At 52.7% G+C, this 23313-nt stretch overlaps 5 protein-coding genes across 5 annotated transcripts; all 5 read right to left on the bottom strand.

Annotated features, from left to right (window-relative positions):
* Positions 1 to 405: 405 nt before the first annotated feature.
* Positions 406 to 2223, bottom strand: LOC140252558 (inositol 1,4,5-trisphosphate receptor-interacting protein-like 1). Its single transcript, XM_072337397.1, has 3 exons — positions 2162 to 2223; positions 1566 to 1624; positions 406 to 1487 (listed from the first exon to the last, which is right to left on the bottom strand). The coding sequence occupies exons 1-3, from the start codon at positions 2221 to 2223 to the stop codon at positions 406 to 408; spliced, it is 1203 nt and encodes a 400-aa protein (XP_072193498.1).
* A 1106-nt stretch (positions 2224 to 3329) lies between these two features.
* Positions 3330 to 4802, bottom strand: LOC140253566 (inositol 1,4,5-trisphosphate receptor-interacting protein-like 1). The gene has a single exon (XM_072339245.1). The coding sequence runs from the start codon at positions 4800 to 4802 to the stop codon at positions 3330 to 3332; it is 1473 nt and encodes a 490-aa protein (XP_072195346.1).
* Positions 4803 to 6253: 1451 nt separating this feature from the next.
* On the bottom strand, positions 6254 to 7726 carry LOC140253564 (inositol 1,4,5-trisphosphate receptor-interacting protein-like 1). The gene has a single exon (XM_072339243.1). It carries the CDS (start codon positions 7724 to 7726, stop codon positions 6254 to 6256), a length of 1473 nt encoding a protein of 490 aa, XP_072195344.1.
* A 9510-nt stretch (positions 7727 to 17236) lies between these two features.
* LOC140252560 (inositol 1,4,5-trisphosphate receptor-interacting protein-like 1) lies at positions 17237 to 19055 on the bottom strand. The gene is made up of 3 exons (XM_072337399.1): positions 18994 to 19055; positions 18397 to 18455; positions 17237 to 18318 (listed from the first exon to the last, which is right to left on the bottom strand). The coding sequence occupies exons 1-3, from the start codon at positions 19053 to 19055 to the stop codon at positions 17237 to 17239; spliced, it is 1203 nt and encodes a 400-aa protein (XP_072193500.1).
* A 1368-nt stretch (positions 19056 to 20423) lies between these two features.
* LOC140252561 (inositol 1,4,5-trisphosphate receptor-interacting protein-like 1) lies at positions 20424 to 22242 on the bottom strand. The gene is made up of 3 exons (XM_072337400.1): positions 22181 to 22242; positions 21584 to 21642; positions 20424 to 21505 (listed from the first exon to the last, which is right to left on the bottom strand). The coding sequence occupies exons 1-3, from the start codon at positions 22240 to 22242 to the stop codon at positions 20424 to 20426; spliced, it is 1203 nt and encodes a 400-aa protein (XP_072193501.1).
* Between the last annotated feature and the right edge of the window lie 1071 nt (positions 22243 to 23313).

Genomic DNA, 23313 nt, shown 5'->3' on the forward strand with positions numbered 1-23313 from the left:
CCCCAGGCCTGAGCTCAATCCAGACGACTCTGCAAGAGGTGGTTGTCAGCCGGAGCTTGCAGAATCAGTTGGAGGGCAGCAACTCACGCTGCACTGTTGTCACTTGATGCATATCCAGACAGGCCGTTCTCACCAGTTCCTGGAACCAGGTCGCAGTTTTCTCCATAACCTGGAGAGTTTGTAGGAGGCTGAGCACCTCCTCTCTCCCAGGTGGTCCTCAGGGAGGTGGAGGAAGGACAGCATTGTTTCACACCAGCTGCTCCCTCATGCATATTCAGTTCAGCACACTGCCTACCGCACTGTTGGTTTGTTGTGGAGAACAAATTCAGGAGCAATTCCCACTGCCTGCTGAGTGGCGTCTTCTCCGTGTCCAGAGTGCTCATCTGTGGGACATGTGGGCATCTCTCATTTCCCATAGATCAGCAGGCTTGCGAGCCGATCTTGCAGCTCATCCACCTCCTCCAGCGCCTGTTTTTGTCTGACCGGACTATTGACCAGGTACTCGAAGAGGTTGAGCGGTTTGGACACTTGGAATTCCTGCGGCAAGATAATCTCCGCAGGCACGTCCTCATTTCCTATGAAGAAATGGTTCAGGCGATTCACCTCCACGCAGCATCGCAGGTAGTGCAAGATGTCATCCATCCGCTGCAGAAAATATTTCCCTTGCCAGCTTTCCAAAGGGATGGCAGTCAGGAGCTGCATGAGCATGGTCTTCAATTCACAGGTAGAAAAATTGAGGCCCGCCAGGATATAGGCACACACTTGCATATATCTGACATAGAAATTGCTCTCCTCGGCACGGGTGGCTACATGCTGGAAGAACTTCACCTCTGCCACCGCACAACTCTGTGGCCAGGTCGTGCTGGGAATTTTACCAGCCTCTATCTCCTGGCTGCTCAGAAAGATGTCTGTATGGTCTTGCTGGACGCCAAACAATATGTTAACGAGGAAGACTTGTTTGTAAAAATCTGTCACAGAAAGCCTGCAGGAGCGGCCAGACTCCTCCACATTAAGTTCGCACTCTTCTGGAAAGCGCATGCGATCCCAGGCATCTTTGATCAGTGCCTGGAACCAGCGGGCAGTCTTCTCCACATCTAGGTAGGAGTCAGTGCAGAGCTCCTTTAGGAGGCTGGGGTGCTGATTTCTCAGCTGTTTCTTGGAGCTGTGGAGGAAGCACCGCATACCCATCTGCTGCTCCCTCCCGCACGTGCATTCCAGATGTACGCGGATACGGGAGTTCCTTGCTGGCAGTTGCCCTGTGGTGCCCAGATCCAGGCGGAAAACGTGCCCATGGGGAGCCATCAGTGGCACAAGCAGGCAGAAGACGGGTATGTTCTCAGCAGGATACCAGCCTTCGTAGACACTGCCCACCCCGATGGGACACTCCGGTACTGGATAAAAAGTATCTACCAAGATGTTTTGGCAGATATCGATGAGGCTACTGAACAGCAAATGCACCTCTCTGCAGTTGGTTTGATGGGTTCGGACTGGCCAGATCAAATCAGCAAAGAGAAGATCCTCCTCTTCCTCCTGCTGCTGCTCCGGCTCCTGCTGCTCCATCTTACTGACGGAGCTCTCCTCGTCAGTGCTGCTTCGAATGTCCTGGAACTTTTTATAGATCTTCCTTGTGAAGCAGAACAATAGAACCAGAAAAAGAATGACATTCCAAATTTTCCAATAGGATAATGGAGAGAACAGCAGGGCTCGAATGCCCATCCTGCTCTTCTCCAAGTTCTCTATGTACAGCCACTGCTGTGTCATCTGCTCTTGCAGAAACACCTCACGCTGACGCATGCGTTCAAGCGTTTCTGCATCCAACTCATCACCAACAAAAGACACTCTCTGCGCCAACAAGGCGAAGAAAAACGCCAAAGCCATGATCTGAAAGAGAGGAGAGAGGGGAGATCAGTGGGGCTGGGTGGGAGCTCGCGCACGGCTGGGGAGCGGGGCCGGGAGCCGCAGCGCGTGGGCTCAGGTAGGAGCGGGGCCGAGGGAGCTGAAAGGAAGCGGGGGGCTGAGGCCGGCGCTGCTGCTGACTGCCCCGAGAGCCGCTCACAGGGTGCCCTGAACGCTCGCTGCCCGCACTGCAGGCTCCCAAAGCCCTCACGGGCCGCTGTTTGCGCCCGGCCCAGCACAGCTTTCCCCCTGCTGCTGCACTCACCGCTGGCCCAGGCCAAAGTGGAGCAGCGCTGCCTGCTGATGGCCTCGATGCCAGCCCCGCATTGTGACGCACTGTGACGTCACAGGCTCCCCAGCCCCACACTTCGGCCCCACCCTTCGGCCCCCCTCAGCTGCCCTGGGCCTCCATGGCCGCGGCGTCGGCCCTGCTCTGAGGCATGTGGCCGGACTGAGCTCCCAGGGAGACAGCGATCTCTGTGTGTACATCTCTGTCAAACCCCACGGGATCTCACTAAGAACCGCAGCCACTGCTGTTGATCCAGAAGATGATGCATTAGTTCTACCAAATGGAAGGGCACTCGTACTGCTGTTTTTGTTTGTTTTTAAATGTTTACTAAATTTTATTAAAACATATACATCGATGAAATAATTTTTTTCTGATCTACATTAACCATATTTTCAGTGTGGCCGGAGACAATTCCTCTTCACTCCATGTGGCCCCGGCATCTCGAAGTCTGGACTAACATGGCATATGCAGAAATGCCGGTGGCTACCAGGATAGGGGTGTTGCTGTCTCTGTCTCCTGGCTGCTCGGATAGATGTCTTCATGGTCTTGCTATACCCCCAAATGCTGCCTTTAGTAAGCAGCTTCTTTTGAAATCCATCAGACGTAGTCTGCTGTAGCGGATGTTTCCCAAAGAAGTGTGTGCCTGCTGCAGCACATCTCTGTGGCCTCCTCGTGCTGCTGATAATGACAGCCCCAGCCTACTCAAAGGACAGAAATGTGTCCAATTCCTCGTGCTGTACCCCAGGCCTGAGCTCAATCCAGACGACTCTGCAAGAGGTGGTTGTCAGCCGGAGCTTGCAGAATCAGTTGGAGGGCAGCAACTCACGCTGCACTGTTGTCACTTGATGCATATCCAGACAGGCCGTTCTCACCAGTTCCTGGAACCAGGTCGCAGTTTTCTCCATAACCTGGAGAGTTTGTAGGAGGCTGAGCACCTCCTCTCTCCCAGGTGGTCCTCAGGGAGGTGGAGGAAGGACAGCATTGTTTCACACCAGCTGCTCCCTCATGCATATTCAGTTCAGCACACTGCCTACCGCACTGTTGGTTTGTTGTGGAGAACAAATTCAGGAGCAATTCCCACTGCCTGCTGAGTGGCGTCTTCTCCGTGTCCAGAGTGCTCATCTGTGGGACATGTGGGCATCTCTCATTTCCCATAGATCAGCAGGCTTGCGAGCCGATCTTGCAGCTCATCCACCTCCTCCAGCGCCTGTTTTTGTCTGACCGGACTATTGACCAGGTACTCGAAGAGGTTGAGCGGTTTGGACACTTGGAATTCCTGCGGCAAGATAATCTCCGCAGGCACGTCCTCATTTCCTATGAAGAAATGGTTCAGGCGATTCACCTCCACGCAGCATCGCAGGTAGTGCAAGATGTCATCCATCCGCTGCAGAAAATATTTCCCTTGCCAGCTTTCCAAAGGGATGGCAGTCAGGAGCTGCATGAGCATGGTCTTCAATTCACAGGTAGAAAAATTGAGGCCCGCCAGGATATAGGCACACACTTGCATATATCTGACATAGAAATTGCTCTCCTCGGCACGGGTGGCTACATGCTGGAAGAACTTCACCTCTGCCACCGCACAACTCTGTGGCCAGGTCGTGCTGGGAATTTTACCAGCCTCTATCTCCTGGCTGCTCAGAAAGATGTCTGTATTGTCTTGCTGGACGCCAAACAATATGTTAACGAGGAAGACTTGTTTGTAAAAATCTGTCACAGAAAGCCTGCAGGAGCGGCCAGACTCCTCCACATTAAGTTCGCACTCTTCTGGAAAGCGCATGCGATCCCAGGCATCTTTGATCAGTGCCTGGAACCAGCGGGCAGTCTTCTCCACATCTAGGTAGGAGTCAGTGCAGAGCTCCTTTAGGAGGCTGGGGTGCTGATTTCTCAGCTGTTTCTTGGAGCTGTGGAGGAAGCACCGCATACCCATCTGCTGCTCCCTCCCGCACGTGCATTCCAGATGTACGCGGATACGGGAGTTCCTTGCTGGCAGTTGCCCTGTGGTGCCCAGATCCAGGCGGAAAACGTGCCCATGGGGAGCCATCAGTGGCACAAGCAGGCAGAAGACGGGTATGTTCTCAGCAGGATACCAGCCTTCGTAGACACTGCCCACCCCGATGGGACACTCCGGTACTGGATAAAAAGTATCTACCAAGATGTTTTGGCAGATATCGATGAGGCTACTGAACAGCAAATGCACCTCTCTGCAGTTGGTTTGATGGGTTCGGACTGGCCAGATCAAATCAGCAAAGAGAAGATCCTCCTCTTCCTCCTGCTGCTGCTCCGGCTCCTGCTGCTCCATCTTACTGACGGAGCTCTCCTCGTCAGTGCTGCTTCGAATGTCCTGGAACTTTTTATAGATCTTCCTTGTGAAGCAGAACAATAGAACCAGAAAAAGAATGACATTCCAAATTTTCCAATAGGATAATGGAGAGAACAGCAGGGCTCGAATGCCCATCCTGCTCTTCTCCAAGTTCTCTATGTACAGCCACTGCTGTGTCATCTGCTCTTGCAGAAACACCTCACGCTGACGCATGCGTTCAAGCGTTTCTGCATCCAACTCATCACCAACAAAAGACACTCTCTGCGCCAACAAGGCGAAGAAAAACGCCAAAGCCATGATCTGAAAGAGAGGAGAGAGGGGAGATCAGTGGGGCTGGGTGGGAGCTCGCGCACGGCTGGGGAGCGGGGCCGGGAGCCGCAGCGCGTGGGCTCAGGTAGGAGCGGGGCCGAGGGAGCTGAAAGGAAGCGGGGGGCTGAGGCCGGCGCTGCTGCTGACTGCCCCGAGAGCCGCTCACAGGGTGCCCTGAACGCTCGCTGCCCGCACTGCAGGCTCCCAAAGCCCTCACGGGCCGCTGTTTGCGCCCGGCCCAGCACAGCTTTCCCCCTGCTGCTGCACTCACCGCTGGCCCAGGCCAAAGTGGAGCAGCGCTGCCTGCTGATGGCCTCGATGCCAGCCCCGCATTGTGACGCACTGTGACGTCACAGGCTCCCCAGCCCCACACTTCGGCCCCACCCTTCGGCCCCCCTCAGCTGCCCTGGGCCTCCATGGCCGCGGCGTCGGCCCTGCTCTGAGGCATGTGGCCGGACTGAGCTCCCAGGGAGACAGCGATCTCTGTGTGTACATCTCTGTCAAACCCCACGGGATCTCACTAAGAACCGCAGCCACTGCTGTTGATCCAGAAGATGATGCATTAGTTCTACCAAATGGAAGGGCACTCGTACTGCTGTTTTTGTTTGTTTTTAAATGTTTACTAAATTTTATTAAAACATATACATCGATGAAATAATTTTTTTCTGATCTACATTAACCATATTTTCAGTGTGGCCGGAGACAATTCCTCTTCACTCCATGTGGCCCCGGCATCTCGAAGTCTGGACTAACATGGCATATGCAGAAATGCCGGTGGCTACCAGGATAGGGGTGTTGCTGTCTCTGTCTCCTGGCTGCTCGGATAGATGTCTTCATGGTCTTGCTATACCCCCAAATGCTGCCTTTAGTAAGCAGCTTCTTTTGAAATCCATCAGACGTAGTCTGCTGTAGCGGATGTTTCCCAAAGAAGTGTGTGCCTGCTGCAGCACATCTCTGTGGCCTCCTCGTGCTGCTGATAATGACAGCCCCAGCCTACTCAAAGGACAGAAATGTGTCCAATTCCTCGTGCTGTACCCCAGGCCTGAGCTCAATCCAGACGACTCTGCAAGAGGTGGTTGTCAGCCGGAGCTTGCAGAATCAGTTGGAGGGCAGCAACTCACGCTGCACTGTTGTCACTTGATGCATATCCAGACAGGCCGTTCTCACCAGTTCCTGGAACCAGGTCGCAGTTTTCTCCATAACCTGGAGAGTTTGTAGGAGGCTGAGCACCTCCTCTCTCCCAGGTGGTCCTCAGGGAGGTGGAGGAAGGACAGCATTGTTTCACACCAGCTGCTCCCTCATGCATATTCAGTTCAGCACACTGCCTACCGCACTGTTGGTTTGTTGTGGAGAACAAATTCAGGAGCAATTCCCACTGCCTGCTGAGTGGCGTCTTCTCCGTGTCCAGAGTGCTCATCTGTGGGACATGTGGGCATCTCTCATTTCCCATAGATCAGCAGGCTTGCGAGCCGATCTTGCAGCTCATCCACCTCCTCCAGCGCCTGTTTTTGTCTGACCGGACTATTGACCAGGTACTCGAAGAGGTTGAGCGGTTTGGACACTTGGAATTCCTGCGGCAAGATAATCTCCGCAGGCACGTCCTCATTTCCTATGAAGAAATGGTTCAGGCGATTCACCTCCACGCAGCATCGCAGGTAGTGCAAGATGTCATCCATCCGCTGCAGAAAATATTTCCCTTGCCAGCTTTCCAAAGGGATGGCAGTCAGGAGCTGCATGAGCATGGTCTTCAATTCACAGGTAGAAAAATTGAGGCCCGCCAGGATATAGGCACACACTTGCATATATCTGACATAGAAATTGCTCTCCTCGGCACGGGTGGCTACATGCTGGAAGAACTTCACCTCTGCCACCGCACAACTCTGTGGCCAGGTCGTGCTGGGAATTTTACCAGCCTCTATCTCCTGGCTGCTCAGAAAGATGTCTGTATTGTCTTGCTGGACGCCAAACAATATGTTAACGAGGAAGACTTGTTTGTAAAAATCTGTCACAGAAAGCCTGCAGGAGCGGCCAGACTCCTCCACATTAAGTTCGCACTCTTCTGGAAAGCGCATGCGATCCCAGGCATCTTTGATCAGTGCCTGGAACCAGCGGGCAGTCTTCTCCACATCTAGGTAGGAGTCAGTGCAGAGCTCCTTTAGGAGGCTGGGGTGCTGATTTCTCAGCTGTTTCTTGGAGCTGTGGAGGAAGCACCGCATACCCATCTGCTGCTCCCTCCCGCACGTGCATTCCAGATGTACGCGGATACGGGAGTTCCTTGCTGGCAGTTGCCCTGTGGTGCCCAGATCCAGGCGGAAAACGTGCCCATGGGGAGCCATCAGTGGCACAAGCAGGCAGAAGACGGGTATGTTCTCAGCAGGATACCAGCCTTCGTAGACACTGCCCACCCCGATGGGACACTCCGGTACTGGATAAAAAGTATCTACCAAGATGTTTTGGCAGATATCGATGAGGCTACTGAACAGCAAATGCACCTCTCTGCAGTTGGTTTGATGGGTTCGGACTGGCCAGATCAAATCAGCAAAGAGAAGATCCTCCTCTTCCTCCTGCTGCTGCTCCGGCTCCTGCTGCTCCATCTTACTGACGGAGCTCTCCTCGTCAGTGCTGCTTCGAATGTCCTGGAACTTTTTATAGATCTTCCTTGTGAAGCAGAACAATAGAACCAGAAAAAGAATGACATTCCAAATTTTCCAATAGGATAATGGAGAGAACAGCAGGGCTCGAATGCCCATCCTGCTCTTCTCCAAGTTCTCTATGTACAGCCACTGCTGTGTCATCTGCTCTTGCAGAAACACCTCACGCTGACGCATGCGTTCAAGCGTTTCTGCATCCAACTCATCACCAACAAAAGACACTCTCTGCGCCAACAAGGCGAAGAAAAACGCCAAAGCCATGATCTGAAAGAGAGGAGAGAGGGGAGATCAGTGGGGCTGGGTGGGAGCTCGCGCACGGCTGGGGAGCGGGGCCGGGAGCCGCAGCGCGTGGGCTCAGGTAGGAGCGGGGCCGAGGGAGCTGAAAGGAAGCGGGGGGCTGAGGCCGGCGCTGCTGCTGACTGCCCCGAGAGCCGCTCACAGGGTGCCCTGAGCGCTCGCTGCCCGCACTGCAGGCTCCCAAAGCCCTCACGGGCCGCTGTTTGCGCCCGGCCCAGCACAGCTTTCCCCCTGCTGCTGCACTCACCGCTGGCCCAGGCCAAAGTGGAGCAGCGCTGCCTGCTGATGGCCTCGATGCCAGCCCCGCATTGTGACGCACTGTGACGTCACAGGCTCCCCAGCCCCACACTTCGGCCCCACCCTTCGGCCCCCCTCAGCTGCCCTGGGCCTCCATGGCCGCGGCGTCGGCCCTGCTCTGAGGCATGTGGCCGGACTGAGCTCCCAGGGAGACAGCGATCTCTGTGTGTACATCTCTGTCAAACCCCACGGGATCTCACTAAGAACCGCAGCCACTGCTGTTGATCCAGAAGATGATGCATTAGTTCTACCAAATGGAAGGGCACTCGTACTGCTGTTTTTGTTTGTTTTTAAATGTTTACTAAATTTTATTAAAACATATACATCGATGAAATAATTTTTTTCTGATCTACATTAACCATATTTTCAGTGTGGCCGGAGACAATTCCTCTTCACTCCATGTGGCCCCGGCATCTCGAAGTCTGGACTAACATGGCATATGCAGAAATGCCGGTGGCTACCAGGATAGGGGTGTTGCTGTCTCTGTCTCCTGGCTGCTCGGATAGATGTCTTCATGGTCTTGCTATACCCCCAAATGCTGCCTTTAGTAAGCAGCTTCTTTTGAAATCCATCAGACGTAGTCTGCTGTAGCGGATGTTTCCCAAAGAAGTGTGTGCCTGCTGCAGCACATCTCTGTGGCCTCCTCGTGCTGCTGATAATGACAGCCCCAGCCTACTCAAAGGACAGAAATGTGTCCAATTCCTCGTGCTGTACCCCAGGCCTGAGCTCAATCCAGACGACTCTGCAAGAGGTGGTTGTCAGCCGGAGCTTGCAGAATCAGTTGGAGGGCAGCAACTCACGCTGCACTGTTGTCACTTGATGCATATCCAGACAGGCCGTTCTCACCAGTTCCTGGAACCAGGTCGCAGTTTTCTCCATAACCTGGAGAGTTTGTAGGAGGCTGAGCACCTCCTCTCTCCCAGGTGGTCCTCAGGGAGGTGGAGGAAGGACAGCATTGTTTCACACCAGCTGCTCCCTCATGCATATTCAGTTCAGCACACTGCCTACCGCACTGTTGGTTTGTTGTGGAGAACAAATTCAGGAGCAATTCCCACTGCCTGCTGAGTGGCGTCTTCTCCGTGTCCAGAGTGCTCATCTGTGGGACATGTGGGCATCTCTCATTTCCCATAGATCAGCAGGCTTGCGAGCCGATCTTGCAGCTCATCCACCTCCTCCAGCGCCTGTTTTTGTCTGACCGGACTATTGACCAGGTACTCGAAGAGGTTGAGCGGTTTGGACACTTGGAATTCCTGCGGCAAGATAATCTCCGCAGGCACGTCCTCATTTCCTATGAAGAAATGGTTCAGGCGATTCACCTCCACGCAGCAGCGCAGGTAGTGCAAGATGTCATCCATCCGCTGCAGAAAAGGTGTGGCTCGTCAGGATATAGGCACTAACCATAAGTTATATACTGAGATAAAAAAAATTGAGATAAATAAGAGTAGCAGAACAATTAGATCGATTTCCAGGGCTTTCAAAAATTTGGTGCTACCAGGAGCCCCTGGTAAATATAAAAGTGGGAACTTCTCCTCAAATAGGTAAATAAATTGTATATGTAAGTGGGACAGTATCATAACCTATATAGAACTCATGCTCACAAAAGATTTTCCATGTTGTAACAAGAAGTTTTTACTGCTGTACCCATTTGTTATCCTGATAATTATCTGGAAAGTGTAAAATTTGAAAATAATGCAGGGGAGGGACCAACTGATAGTTTTGATGTGAATAAGGGACTCTTGTAGTGTACGGAATGATGTATGGTGAACAACTGCCTATTGAGGCTGGACGTATCCACTCCTTGAAAATACCCAGAATGTCCAGGATAGGGAAGAGCTTAAAGAGGGCTAGAAAATCTCCCTAAAAACCCTGCAGTTATGACAGTTCAGGAGATAAAAGATCTTAGGCAAACATTGGAAATCGAAACAAGATATGGGGACATTAATGCCCGGGTAGAATGGATTAAGTGTACTGCCCAGAGTCTCAAGCGTAGCAATTGCTATGCTTGTGCATCAAGACGGCCCATAGCTCATGTGGTGCCCTTTCTGCTGGAGTGGACCAAGGACCCCAAGAGAATGCGATGCACGATTGCCCTGTACCAAGAGAAAACTGCCTGGGGAAACAGAGACTGCAGATCTCTCTCTTGTTTCCTCCAATGCCTGATACAGATGTCAAGATCCCTCCTGCAATCTCTACAGCGGTAGGTAGCCACACAGCTTGCCTCTCAGGGCAGGGTGTGAAGGCTACCAGGCCTATAGGAAACTTCCTTATGCAGTGAGGTCTTGAATGTTACGGAGGATTCAGCAGGAAATTATTCAAGATTGGGAATCTCCAGGGCAGATCTCTGGTGGTACTGTTAGGGAAAGATTTTATGGTCCAACTTAACCATCTAACTGGAGAGGCACCTGTGCGCTTGTTCAATTAGTTATACCATTCACACTGGCATTTGAAAAAGAAATGTCTATAGATTCAGTCGGGGTACCTACAGGTGTCCCTGATAAATTTAAGGCAAGAAATCAAATTGCTGCAGCATTTGAGTCACTGTTTTGGTGGGTGACAATCAGCAAGAACATAGACTGGATTAACTACATATAAATTATACAAAAGTGCAATTAAGGGAATAACAGAATAGCTAGATGCCACACACTGGAAAAGAAATGATCTAGCAGGAGAAAAATCCTGCTAGATTAAAGAAAAGGGGAGAATGAACAGTGAAGCAAGAAGCAGAGGCTCTGTTGGAATTTAGAACAAAGGGGGATAGTTAAATGTAGTTTGTAGGTGGGAAAAGGAATGATCTAGTTAGTTAGAGTAACAAGGAATGGAGACAGTGGGTCTGTGAGAGCAGGAAGGATGCAGATAAGTGAGTCTCCCTGAGACACCTGGCGAGGAGGGGATTAGAAGTTTTAATATCAGGAGTTGCATCTCCCTGATAAGATGGGTGATAGCAAGAGGGGGTCTGCATGCTAAAGGACTATTGAATATGTATCAGAATTCCAGGAAATCACTGACTGTGAATGAGGTGTACCTCTATCTGTGTCACGATGTTACATGTCGGGGTGCAAGTTTGGAGGAGCTATCCCCCTTGCACCCGGCGCTGCACAACGCTGGAATAAACATACCTGCTTTATAACCAGTCTCTGGATTACAGAGTTTAATTCCACAAGTCACAAGGCCTAACCTAGAATGAAGTCTCACCTGTATGGCTGCAGTCAACTCAGCTGCCAGCAGCCGGGCTGCGTCATGCCCTGCGCTCATCACGCCATCAGTTTAGAGAGCAGCAGTAGAACGCAGGGTGAAAACTGAAAGGCACTTCAGCCAGCCCTTGCTCATCAAGGAACCCTGATATAACAGAGCAGCCCGGCAGCTCTCTCGGGCGCGGCTGACGTGAAGCGGGCGCTGCCCGGGCTCAGCGTCCCGCCATCTTCCTAGTAAAAGCCTGAGGGCCGGAGCTGAGCGGTTGGGCTGTGTGAGTCACGTGGGCCGTTCTGACGAGGAGAAAAACGGTCAGCCGCCATTTCGCGCCTCTCCTCAAGGGGGGAGCGCTGAAATCTCGCTGTGAAGCCGGTGATTTTCACGGCAAACTCCGAGCGGATCGGCGAGCAGGCAGGGCAGGACACCTTGCTATATAGGACGGGGCTTAACACGTAGCACTTAGCACTTAACTAGTCACTTAACGGGTCGTTTCTCTCTGGACACACCGAGGTGCAGCCACGGTCACCACACGGCGGCGAGCTGCTTCTAATAGGGACGTGGAGCTTCAGACTGAAAGCATGAATGTCCGTGCCGCAGTTCAAGCCTCCTCAGGCTGCAGGGAATGCCTGGCCCTGTCACTGCTGCAGGAGGGCAGCCCCAGCAGAAGTAGTGGAGCAGGGAAGGCAGGCGACCGTTATGGCTGTCTGAGGACCTGAAGCTTAAACTGAGGGGAAAGAGGGAAATGTACAGCAGCTGTTTCTTTGATCGCAGAATCACGAGGTTGGAAAGTACTTAGAAGATCATCTAGTTCAACCATCCTCCCATTACTGTAGTTACAGCAAACCTCTAAACCAGATCTCGTAGCTCCTTATCCAGATGCCTCTTGAACACTGCCAGGGATGGCGACTCCACCACCTCCCTGGGCAGCCATTCCAGTGCTTGACCAATCTGAGGAAAAAAGGTTCCTTCTTATTTCTACTCTGAACCTCTTCTGGTACAACTTGCAGCCATTTCCTTGGGTTCCGTTTGTTGCCTGGCAGAAGAGGCCAAGACTCTCATCACAGCCTCCCTTCAGGAAGTTGTAGACTGCAATGAGGTCTCCCCTGAGCCTTCAGGTTAAACAATCCCAGCTCCTCATTAGACTTGTGCTCCAGGCCCCTCACCAGTTTCATTGCCCTTCTCTGGGCACGTTCCAGGGTATTCCAATTCTGGGATTCATCCCACTATGTTTCCATGGTAGCAATTAGGTAACAGTTCCCCAATTGTGCCATGGTTTCTAGCTCCTCCTGTTTATTTCGCATTCTGTGTGCATTGGTATAGGAGCACTTCGGCTAAATGGAAAGGATTATAGAAGCATATCTTAGAATAATAGAATGGCCTGGGTTGAGAAGGACCATAATGATGTTTTCTGGTTTCAACCCCACTGTTATGTGCAGGGTCACTAACCATGAGACAAGGCTGCCCGGAGCCATATCCAGCCTGGCCTTGAATGACTCCAGGGATGGGGCATCCACAGCCTCCTTGGGCAACCCCTTATAGTGCGTCACCACCCTCTGGGTGAAAATCTTCTGTGTGAAAAAGATGGCAGAACACTGCTGTGGAAGATGTGTGGAGAGCACCTGACCCCAGTTTCAAGAGGATTCTGCCAAGCTGCTGGAGTAGGCAAGCTGGACTCTGGTCAGTTTGCACGTCATGGAAGAAATGGCTGCATTCTGCAGTCCAACTGCAAGCAGAAAGAAGCCTGGGCTTCTGCAGCACTCAGACACATACAGCTCATTTGATGGACGATTACTGAAAGCTTAAAGACCTTTACCCAAAATACTCAGGGTCTCAGAAACACCCAGAGCTGCCAAAGTGAGGAAGAGTGCCACCACTGTGTGAGGGAGGAGGTGGGAGAGCAGTGGTCACCTTTTCTACAGCACGCTACCCAATTCTGTGGCAGCCGAGCAGTCAGCACCCTACTCCTGCTTTCTTTGACAAAGAGTTATGGGCAGAGGATTTTGATGTGCTGAATCAAACTCTATAACCCATGTAAAGTTACAAAAAAGTATGTTTATTACAGTTATTATCAAAACAGAATAGCCTTACAACATGCCTTCTAGTCTATAATACTACACCCATACTACTGACAACAATTAAAAAAGATTTGAGTTTGAACAGTGAGAATTAATCACAGAATTCAACAACTGAAATTCTAAAATACGCTACTGAAACGTGGTATTTCTACAAGTCACAAAATACTTTGTGCTCTACTTCTTCAGAACAGTTTCTTCAAGCAAGCCTTCCGTTGCCTGTGTTTATAGAGGAAGATGTTCCCAGGGCAAACAGGCTCACTCTGAGATGCCGGGTGCTGTCTGCCCAGATGGTCTGAGGAGTCTCTGCTTCAAGAATCCACGCAGCACCCTCTTCATTGCCATGGGATCTGGCCGTTCCAGTGTGGAGAAGACATTTGGGAGCAGTTCCCACTCCCTGCTGAGTGGTGTCTTCTCCATGTCCAGCGTGCTCGTCTGTGGGACAAGTGCACTGCAATTTTACGCAGTTTTCTCCATGTCTGGGTAGGAGTTGTTGCAGAGGGTTTGTAGGATGCTGGGCATCTGCTCTCTCCTCAGCTGGTCCTCAGGGTGGTGGAGGAAGCACAGCACGTCTAGCACCAGCTACTCCCTTGTTCACATTCGCTGCAGCACTGTGGTTACTCCACAGTGGATTTGTTGTGGAGAACAAATTCCGGAGCAATTCCCACTGCCTGCTGAGTGGCATCTTCTCCGTGTCCAGAGTGCTCACCTGTGGGACATGTGGGCATCTCTCATTTCCCATAGATCAGCAGGCTTGCGAGCCGATCTTGCAGCTCATCCACCTCCTCCAGCGCCTGTTTTTGTCTGACCGGACTATTGACCAGGTACTCGAAGAGGTTGAGCGGTTTGGACGCTCGGAATTCCTGCGGCAAGATAATCTCCGCAGGCACGTCCTCATTTCCTATGAAGAAATGGTTCAGACGATTCACCTCCACGCAGCAGCGCAGGTAGTGCAAGATGTCATCCATCCGCTGCAGAAAATACTTCCCCTGCCAGCTTTCCAAAGGGATGGCACTCAGGAGCTGCATGAGCATGGTCTTCAGTTCGTAGGTAGAAAAGTTGAGGCCCGCCAGGATATAGGCACCCACTTGCATATATCTGACATAGACATTGCTCTCCTCGGCACGGGCAGCTACGTGCTGGAAGAACTTCACCTCTGCCACCGCACAACACTGTGGCCAGGTCGTGCTGGGAATTTTACCAGCCTCTATCTCCTGGCTGCTCAGAAAGATGTCTGTATTGTCTTGCTGGACGCCAAACAATATGTTAACGAGGAAGACTTGTTTGTGAAAATATGTCACCGAAAGCCTACAGGAGCGGCCAGTCTCCTCCACATAAAGTCTGCACTCTTCTGGAAAACGCATGCGATCCCAGGCATCTTTGATCAGTGCCTGGAACCAGCGGGCAGTCTTCTCCACATCTAGGGAGGAGTCAGTGCAGAGCTCCTTTAGGAGGCTGGGGTGCTGATTTCTCAGCTGTTTCTTGGAGCTGTGGAGGAAGCACCGCATACCCACCTGCTGCTCCCTCCCGCACGTGCATTCCAGATGTACAAGGATACGGGAGTTCCTTGCTGGCAGTTCCCCTGCGGTGCCCAGATCCAGGCGGAAAACGTGCCCATGGGGAGCCATCAGTGGCACAAGCAGGCAGAAGACGGGTATGTTCTCAGCAGGATACCAGCCTTCGTAGACACTGCCCACCCCGATGGGACACTCCGGTACTGGATAAAAAGTATCTACCAAGATGTGTTGGCAGATATCGATGAGGCTACTGAACAGCAAATGCACCTCTCTGCAGTTGGTTTGATGGGTTCGGACTGGCCAGATCAAATCAGCAAAGAGAAGATCCTCCTCTTCCTCCTGCTGCTGCTCCGGCTCCTGCTGCTCCATCTTACTGACGGAGCTCTCCTCGTCAGTGCTGCTTCGAATGGCCTGGAACTTTTTATAGATCTTCCTTGTGAAGCAGAACAATAGAACCAGAAGAAGAAGGACATTCCAAATTTTCCAATAGGATAATGGAGAGAACAGCGGGGCTCGAAAGCCCATCCTGCTCTTCTCCAAGTTCTCTATGTACAGCCACTGCTGTGTCATCTGCTCTTGCAGAAACACCTCACGCTGACGCATGCGTTCAAGTGTTTCCGCATCCAATACATCGCCAACAAAAGACACTCTCTGCGCCAACAAGGCGAAGAAAAACGCCAAAGCCATGATCTGAAAGAGAGGAGAGAGGGGATATCAGTGGGGCTGGGTGGGAGCTCGCGCACGGCTGGGGGAGCAAGGCCGGGAGCCGCAGCGCGTGGGCTCAGGTAGGAGCGGGGCCGAGGGAGCTGAAAGGAAGCGGGGGGCTGAGGCCGGCGCTGCTGCTGACTGCCCCGAGAGCCGCTCACAGGGTGCCCTGAGCGCTCGCTGCCGGCACTGCAGGCTCCCAAAGACCTCGCGGGCCGCTGTTTGCGCCCGGCCCAGCACAGCTTTCCCCCTGCTGCTGCACTCACCACTGGCCCAGGCCAAAGTGGAGCAGCACTGCCTGCTGATGGCCTCGATGCCAGCCCCGCATTGTGACGCACTGTGACGTCACAGGCGCCCCAGCCCCACACTTCGGCCCCACCCTTCGGCCCCCCTCTGCTGCCCTGGGTCTCCATGGCCGCGGCGTCGGCCCTGCTCTGAGGCACGTGGCCGGACTGAGCTCCCAGGGAGACAGCGATCTCTGTGTGTACATCTCTGTCAAACCCCACGGGATCTCACTAAGAACCGCAGCCACTGCTGTTGATCCAGAAGATGATGCATTAGTTCCACCAAAAGAAGGGCACTCGTACTGCTGTTTTTGTTTGTTTTTAAATGTTTACTAAATTTTATTAAAACATACATCGATGAAATAATTTTTTTTTTTCTGATCTACATTAACCATATTTTCAGTGTGGCCGGAGACAATTCCTCTTCACTCCATGTTGCCATCTAAAAGTCTGGACTAACATGGCATATGCAGAAATGCCGGTGGCTACCAGGATAGGGGTGTTGCTGTCTCCTGGCTGCTCAGATAGATGTCTTCATGGTCTTGCTATACTCCCAAATGCGGCCTTAAGTAAGCAGCTTCTTTTGAAATCCATCAGACGTAGCCTGCTGTAGCGGCTGTTTCCCAAAGAAGTGTGTGCCTGCTGCAGCACATCTCTGTGGCCTCCTCGTGCTTCTGATAATGACAGCCCCAGTCTACTCAAAGGACAGAAATGTGTCCAAGTCCTCGTGCTGTATACCAGGCCTGAGCTCAATCCAGAGGACTCTGCAAGAGGTGGTTGTCAGCCGGAGCTTGCAGAATCGGTTGGAGGGCAGCAACTCACGCTGTTGTCACTTGAGGCATATCCAGACAGGTTTTTCCCACCAGTTCCTGGAACCAGGCTGCAGTTTTCTCCATATCCTGGAGAGTTTGTAGGAGGCTGAGCACCTCCTCTCTCCCCAGCTGGTCCTCAGGGTGGTGGAGGAAGGACAGCATTGTTTCACACCAGCTGCTCCCTCATGCATATTCAGTTCAGCACTCTGGCTACCGCACTGTTGGTTAGTTGTGGAGAACAAATTCAGGAACAATTCCCACTGCCTGCTGAGTGGTGTCTTCTCCGTGTCCAGCGTGCTCGTCTGTGGGACAAGTGCACTGCAATTTTACGCAGTTTTCTCCGTGTCTGGGTAGGAGTTGTTGCAGAGGGTTTGTAGGATGCTGGGCATCTGCTCTCTCCTCAGCTGGTCCTCAGGGTGGTGGAGGAAGCACAGCACATCTAGCACCAGCTACTCCCTTGTTCACATTCGCTGCAGCACTGTGGTTACTCCACAGTGGATTTGTTGTGGAGAACAAATTCAGGAGCAATTCCCACTGCCTGCTGAGTGGCGTCTTCTCCGTGTCCAGAGTGCTCATCTGTGGGACATGTGGGCATCTCTCATTTCCCATAGATCAGCAGGCTTGCGAGCCGATCTTGCAGCTCATCCACCTCCTCCAGCGCCTGTTTTTGTCTGACCGGACTATTGACCAGGTACTCGAAGAGGTTGAGCGGTTTGGACGCTCGGAATTCCTGCGGCAAGATAATCTCCGCGGGCACGTCCTCATTTCCTATGAAGAAATGGTTCAGACGATTCACCTCCACGCAGCAGCGCAGGTAGTGCAAGATGTCATCCATCCGCTGCAGAAAATACTTCCCCTGCCAGCTTTCCAAAGGGATGGCACTCAGGAGCTGCATGAGCATGGTCTTCAGTTCGTAGGTAGAAAAGTTGAGGCCCGCCAGGATATAGGCACCCACTTGCATATATCTGACATAGACATTGCTCTCCTCGGCACGGGCAGCTACGTGCTGGAAGAACTTCACCTCTGCCACCGCACAACTCTGTGGCCAGGTCGTGCTGGGAATTTTACCAGCCTCTATCTCCTGGCTGCTCAGAAAGATGTCTGTATTGTCTTGCTGGACGCCAAACAATATGTTAACGAGGAAGACTTGTTTGTAAAAATCTGTCACAGAAAGCCTGCAGGGGCGGCCGGTCTCCTCCACATAAAGTCTGCACTCCTCTGGAAAACGCATGCGATCCCAGGCATCTTTGATCAGTGCCTGGAACCAGCGGGCAGTCTTCTCCACATCTAGGTAGGAGTCAGTGCAGAGCTCCTTTAGGAGGCTGGGGTGCTGATTTCTCAGCTGTTTCTTGGAGCTGTGGAGGAAGCACCGCATACCCACCTGCTGCTCCCTCCCGCACGTGCATTCCAGATGTACACGGATACGGGAGTTCCTTGCTGGCAGTACCCCTGCGGTGCCCAGATCCAGGCGGAAAACGTGCCCATGGGGAGCCATCAGTGGCACAAGCAGGCAGAAGACGGGTATGTTCTCAGCAGGATACCAGCCTTCGTAGACACTGCCCACCCCGATGGGACACTCCGGTACTGGATAAAAAGTATCTACCAAGATGTGTTGGCAGATATCGATGAGGCTACTGAACAGCAAATGCACCTCTCTGCAGTTGGTTTGATGGGTTCGGACTGGCCAGATCAAATCAGCAAAGAGAAGATCCTCCTCTTCCTCCTGCTGCTGCTCCGGCTCCTGCTGCTCCATCTTACTGACGGAGCTCTCCTCGTCAGTGCTGCTTCGAATGGCCTGGAACTTTTTATAGATCTTCCTTGTGAAGCAGAACAATAGAACCAGAAGAAGAAGGACATTCCAAATTTTCCAATAGGATAATGGAGAGAACAGCGGGGCTCGAAAGCCCATCCTGCTCTTCTCCAAGTTCTCTATGTACAGCCACTGCTGTGTCATCTGCTCTTGCAGAAACACCTCACGCTGACGCATGCGTTCAAGTGTTTCCGCATCCAATACATCGCCAACAAAAGACACTCTCTGCGCCAACAAGGCGAAGAAAAACGCCAAAGCCATGATCTGAAAGAGAGGAGAGAGGGGATATCAGTGGGGCTGGGTGGGAGCTCGCGCACGGCTGGGGGAGCAAGGCCGGGAGCCGCAGCGCGTGGGCTCAGGTAGGAGCGGGGCCGAGGGAGCTGAAAGGAAGCAGGGGGCTGAGGCCGGCGCTGCTGCTGACTGCCCCGAGAGCCGCTCACAGGGTGCCCTGAGCGCTCGCTGCCGGCACTGCAGGCTCCCAAAGACCTCGCGGGCCGCTGTTTGCGCCCGGCCCAGCACAGCTTTCCCCCTGCTGCTGCACTCACCACTGGCCCAGGCCAAAGTGGAGCAGCACTGCCTGCTGATGGCCTCGATGCCAGCCCCGCATTGTGACGCACTGTGACGTCACAGGCGCCCCAGCCCCACACTTCGGCCCCACCCTTCGGCCCCCCTCAGCTGCCCTGGGTCTCCATGGCCGCGGCGTCGGCCCTGCTCTGAGGCACGTGGCCGGACTGAGCTCCCAGGGAGACAGCGATCTCTGTGTGTACATCTCTGTCAAACCCCACGGGATCTCACTAAGAACCACAGCCACTGCTGTTGATCCAGAAGATGATGCATTAGTTCCACCAAAAGAAGGGCACTCGTACTGCTGTTTTTGTTTGTTTTTAAATGTTTACTAAATTTTATTAAAACATATACATCGATGAAATAATTTTTTTTTTTCTGATCTACATTAACCATATTTTCAGTGTGGCCGGAGACAATTCCTCTTCACTCCATGTTGCCATCTAAAAGTCTGGACTAACATGGCATATGCAGAAATGCCGGTGGCTACCAGGATAGGGGTGTTGCTGTCTCCTGGCTGCTCAGATAGATGTCTTCATGGTCTTGCTATACTCCCAAATGCGGCCTTAAGTAAGCAGCTTCTTTTGAAATCCATCAGACGTAGCCTGCTGTAGCGGCTGTTTCCCAAAGAAGTGTGTGCCTGCTGCAGCGCATCTCTGTGGCCTCCTCGTGCTTCTGATAATGACAGCCCCAGTCTACTCAAAGGACAGAAATGTGTCCAAGTCCTCGTGCTGTATACCAGGCCTGAGCTCAATCCAGAGGACTCTGCAAGAGGTGGTTGTCAGCCGGAGCTTGCAGAATCGGTTGGAGGGCAGCAACTCACGCTGTTGTCACTTGAGGCATATCCAGACAGGTTTTTCCCACCAGTTCCTGGAACCAGGCTGCAGTTTTCTCCATATCCTGGAGAGTTTGTAGGAGGCTGAGCACCTCCTCTCTCCCCAGCTGGTCCTCAGGGTGGTGGAGGAAGGACAGCATTGTTTCACACCAGCTGCTCCCTCATGCATATTCAGTTCAGCACTCTGGCTACCGCACTGTTGGTTAGTTGTGGAGAACAAATTCAGGAACAATTCCCACTGCCTGCTGAGTGGTGTCTTCTCCGTGTCCAGCGTGCTCGTCTGTGGGACAAGTGCACTGCAATTTTACGCAGTTTTCTCCGTGTCTGGGTAGGAGTTGTTGCAGAGGGTTTGTAGGATGCTGGGCATCTGCTCTCTCCTCAGCTGGTCCTCAGGGTGGTGGAGGAAGCACAGCACATCTAGCACCAGCTACTCCCTTGTTCACATTCGCTGCAGCACTGTGGTTACTCCACAGTGGATTTGTTGTGGAGAACAAATTCAGGAGCAATTCCCACTGCCTGCTGAGTGGCGTCTTCTCCGTGTCCAGAGTGCTCATCTGTGGGACATGTGGGCATCTCTCATTTCCCATAGATCAGCAGGCTTGCGAGCCGATCTTGCAGCTCATCCACCTCCTCCAGCGCCTGTTTTTGTCTGACCGGACTATTGACCAGGTACTCGAAGAGGTTGAGCGGTTTGGACGCTCGGAATTCCTGCGGCAAGATAATCTCCGCGGGCACGTCCTCATTTCCTATGAAGAAATGGTTCAGACGATTCACCTCCACGCAGCAGCGCAGGTAGTGCAAGATGTCATCCATCCGCTGCAGAAAATACTTCCCCTGCCAGCTTTCCAAAGGGATGGCACTCAGGAGCTGCATGAGCATGGTCTTCAGTTCGTAGGTAGAAAAGTTGAGGCCCGCCAGGATATAGGCACCCACTTGCATATATCTGACATAGACATTGCTCTCCTCGGCACGGGCAGCTACGTGCTGGAAGAACTTCACCTCTGCCACCGCACAACTCTGTGGCCAGGTCGTGCTGGGAATTTTACCAGCCTCTATCTCCTGGCTGCTCAGAAAGATGTCTGTATTGTCTTGCTGGACGCCAAACAATATGTTAACGAGGAAGACTTGTTTGTAAAAATCTGTCACAGAAAGCCTGCAGGAGCGGCCGGTCTCCTCCACATAAAGTCTGCACTCCTCTGGAAAACGCATGCGATCCCAGGCATCTTTGATCAGTGCCTGGAACCAGCGGGCAGTCTTCTCCACATCTAGGTAGGAGTCAGTGCAGAGCTCCTTTAGGAGGCTGGGGTGCTGATTTCTCAGCTGTTTCTTGGAGCTGTGGAGGAAGCACCGCATACCCACCTGCTGCTCCCTCCCGCACGTGCATTCCAGATGTACACGGATACGGGAGTTCCTTGCTGGCAGTACCCCTGCGGTGCCCAGATCCAGGCGGAAAACGTGCCCATGGGGAGCCATCAGTGGCACAAGCAGGCAGAAGACGGGTATGTTCTCAGCAGGATACCAGCCTTCGTAGACACTGCCCACCCCGATGGGACACTCCGGTACTGGATAAAAAGTATCTACCAAGATGTGTTGGCAGATATCGATGAGGCTACTGAACAGCAAATGCACCTCTCTGCAGTTGGTTTGATGGGTTCGGACTGGCCAGATCAAATCAGCAAAGAGAAGATCCTCCTCTTCCTCCTGCTGCTGCTCCGGCTCCTGCTGCTCCATCTTACTGACGGAGCTCTCCTCGTCAGTGCTGCTTCGAATGGCCTGGAACTTTTTATAGATCTTCCTTGTGAAGCAGAACAATAGAACCAGAAGAAGAAGGACATTCCAAATTTTCCAATAGGATAATGGAGAGAACAGCGGGGCTCGAAAGCCCATCCTGCTCTTCTCCAAGTTCTCTATGTACAGCCACTGCTGTGTCATCTGCTCTTGCAGAAACACCTCACGCTGACGCATGCGTTCAAGTGTTTCCGCATCCAATACATCGCCAACAAAAGACACTCTCTGCGCCAACAAGGCGAAGAAAAACGCCAAAGCCATGATCTGAAAGAGAGGAGAGAGGGGATATCAGTGGGGCTGGGTGGGAGCTCGCGCACGGCTGGGGGAGCAAGGCCGGGAGCCGCAGCGCGTGGGCTCAGGTAGGAGCGGGGCCGAGGGAGCTGAAAGGAAGCAGGGGGCTGAGGCCGGCGCTGCTGCTGACTGCCCCGAGAGCCGCTCACAGGGTGCCCTGAGCGCTCGCTGCCGGCACTGCAGGCTCCCAAAGACCTCGCGGGCCGCTGTTTGCGCCCGGCCCAGCACAGCTTTCCCCCTGCTGCTGCACTCACCACTGGCCCAGGCCAAAGTGGAGCAGCACTGCCTGCTGATGGCCTCGATGCCAGCCCCGCATTGTGACGCACTGTGACGTCACAGGCGCCCCAGCCCCACACTTCGGCCCCACCCTTCGGCCCCCCTCAGCTGCCCTGGGTCTCCATGGCCGCGGCGTCGGCCCTGCTCTGAGGCACGTGGCCGGACTGAGCTCCCAGGGAGACAGCGATCTCTGTGTGTACATCTCTGTCAAACCCCACGGGATCTCACTAAGAACCGCAGCCACTGCTGTTGATCCAGAAGATGATGCATTAGTTCCACCAAAAGAAGGGCACTCGTACTGCTGTTTTTGTTTGTTTTTAAATGTTTACTAAATTTTATTAAAACATATACATCGATGAAATAATTTTTTTTTTTCTGATCTACATTAACCATATTTTCAGTGTGGCCGGAGACAATTCCTCTTCACTCCATGTTGCCATCTAAAAGTCTGGACTAACATGGCATATGCAGAAATGCCGGTGGCTACCAGGATAGGGGTGTTGCTGTCTCCTGGCTGCTCAGATAGATGTCTTCATGGTCTTGCTATACTCCCAAATGCGGCCTTAAGTAAGCAGCTTCTTTTGAAATCCATCAGACGTAGCCTGCTGTAGCGGCTGTTTCCCAAAGAAGTGTGTGCCTGCTGCAGCGCATCTCTGTGGCCTCCTCGTGCTTCTGATAATGACAGCCCCAGTCTACTCAAAGGACAGAAATGTGTCCAAGTCCTCGTGCTGTATACCAGGCCTGAGCTCAATCCAGAGGACTCTGCAAGAGGTGGTTGTCAGCCGGAGCTTGCAGAATCGGTTGGAGGGCAGCAACTCACGCTGTTGTCACTTGAGGCATATCCAGACAGGTTTTTCCCACCAGTTCCTGGAACCAGGCTGCAGTTTTCTCCATATCCTGGAGAGTTTGTAGGAGGCTGAGCACCTCCTCTCTCCCCAGCTGGTCCTCAGGGTGGTGGAGGAAGGACAGCATTGTTTCACACCAGCTGCTCCCTCATGCATATTCAGTTCAGCACTCTGGCTACCGCACTGTTGGTTAGTTGTGGAGAACAAATTCAGGAACAATTCCCACTGCCTGCTGAGTGGTGTCTTCTCCGTGTCCAGCGTGCTCG

This window comes from Excalfactoria chinensis, chromosome 5 (genome assembly GCF_039878825.1).
Source record: "Excalfactoria chinensis isolate bCotChi1 chromosome 5, bCotChi1.hap2, whole genome shotgun sequence".
NCBI lineage: Eukaryota > Metazoa > Chordata > Aves > Galliformes > Phasianidae > Excalfactoria > Excalfactoria chinensis.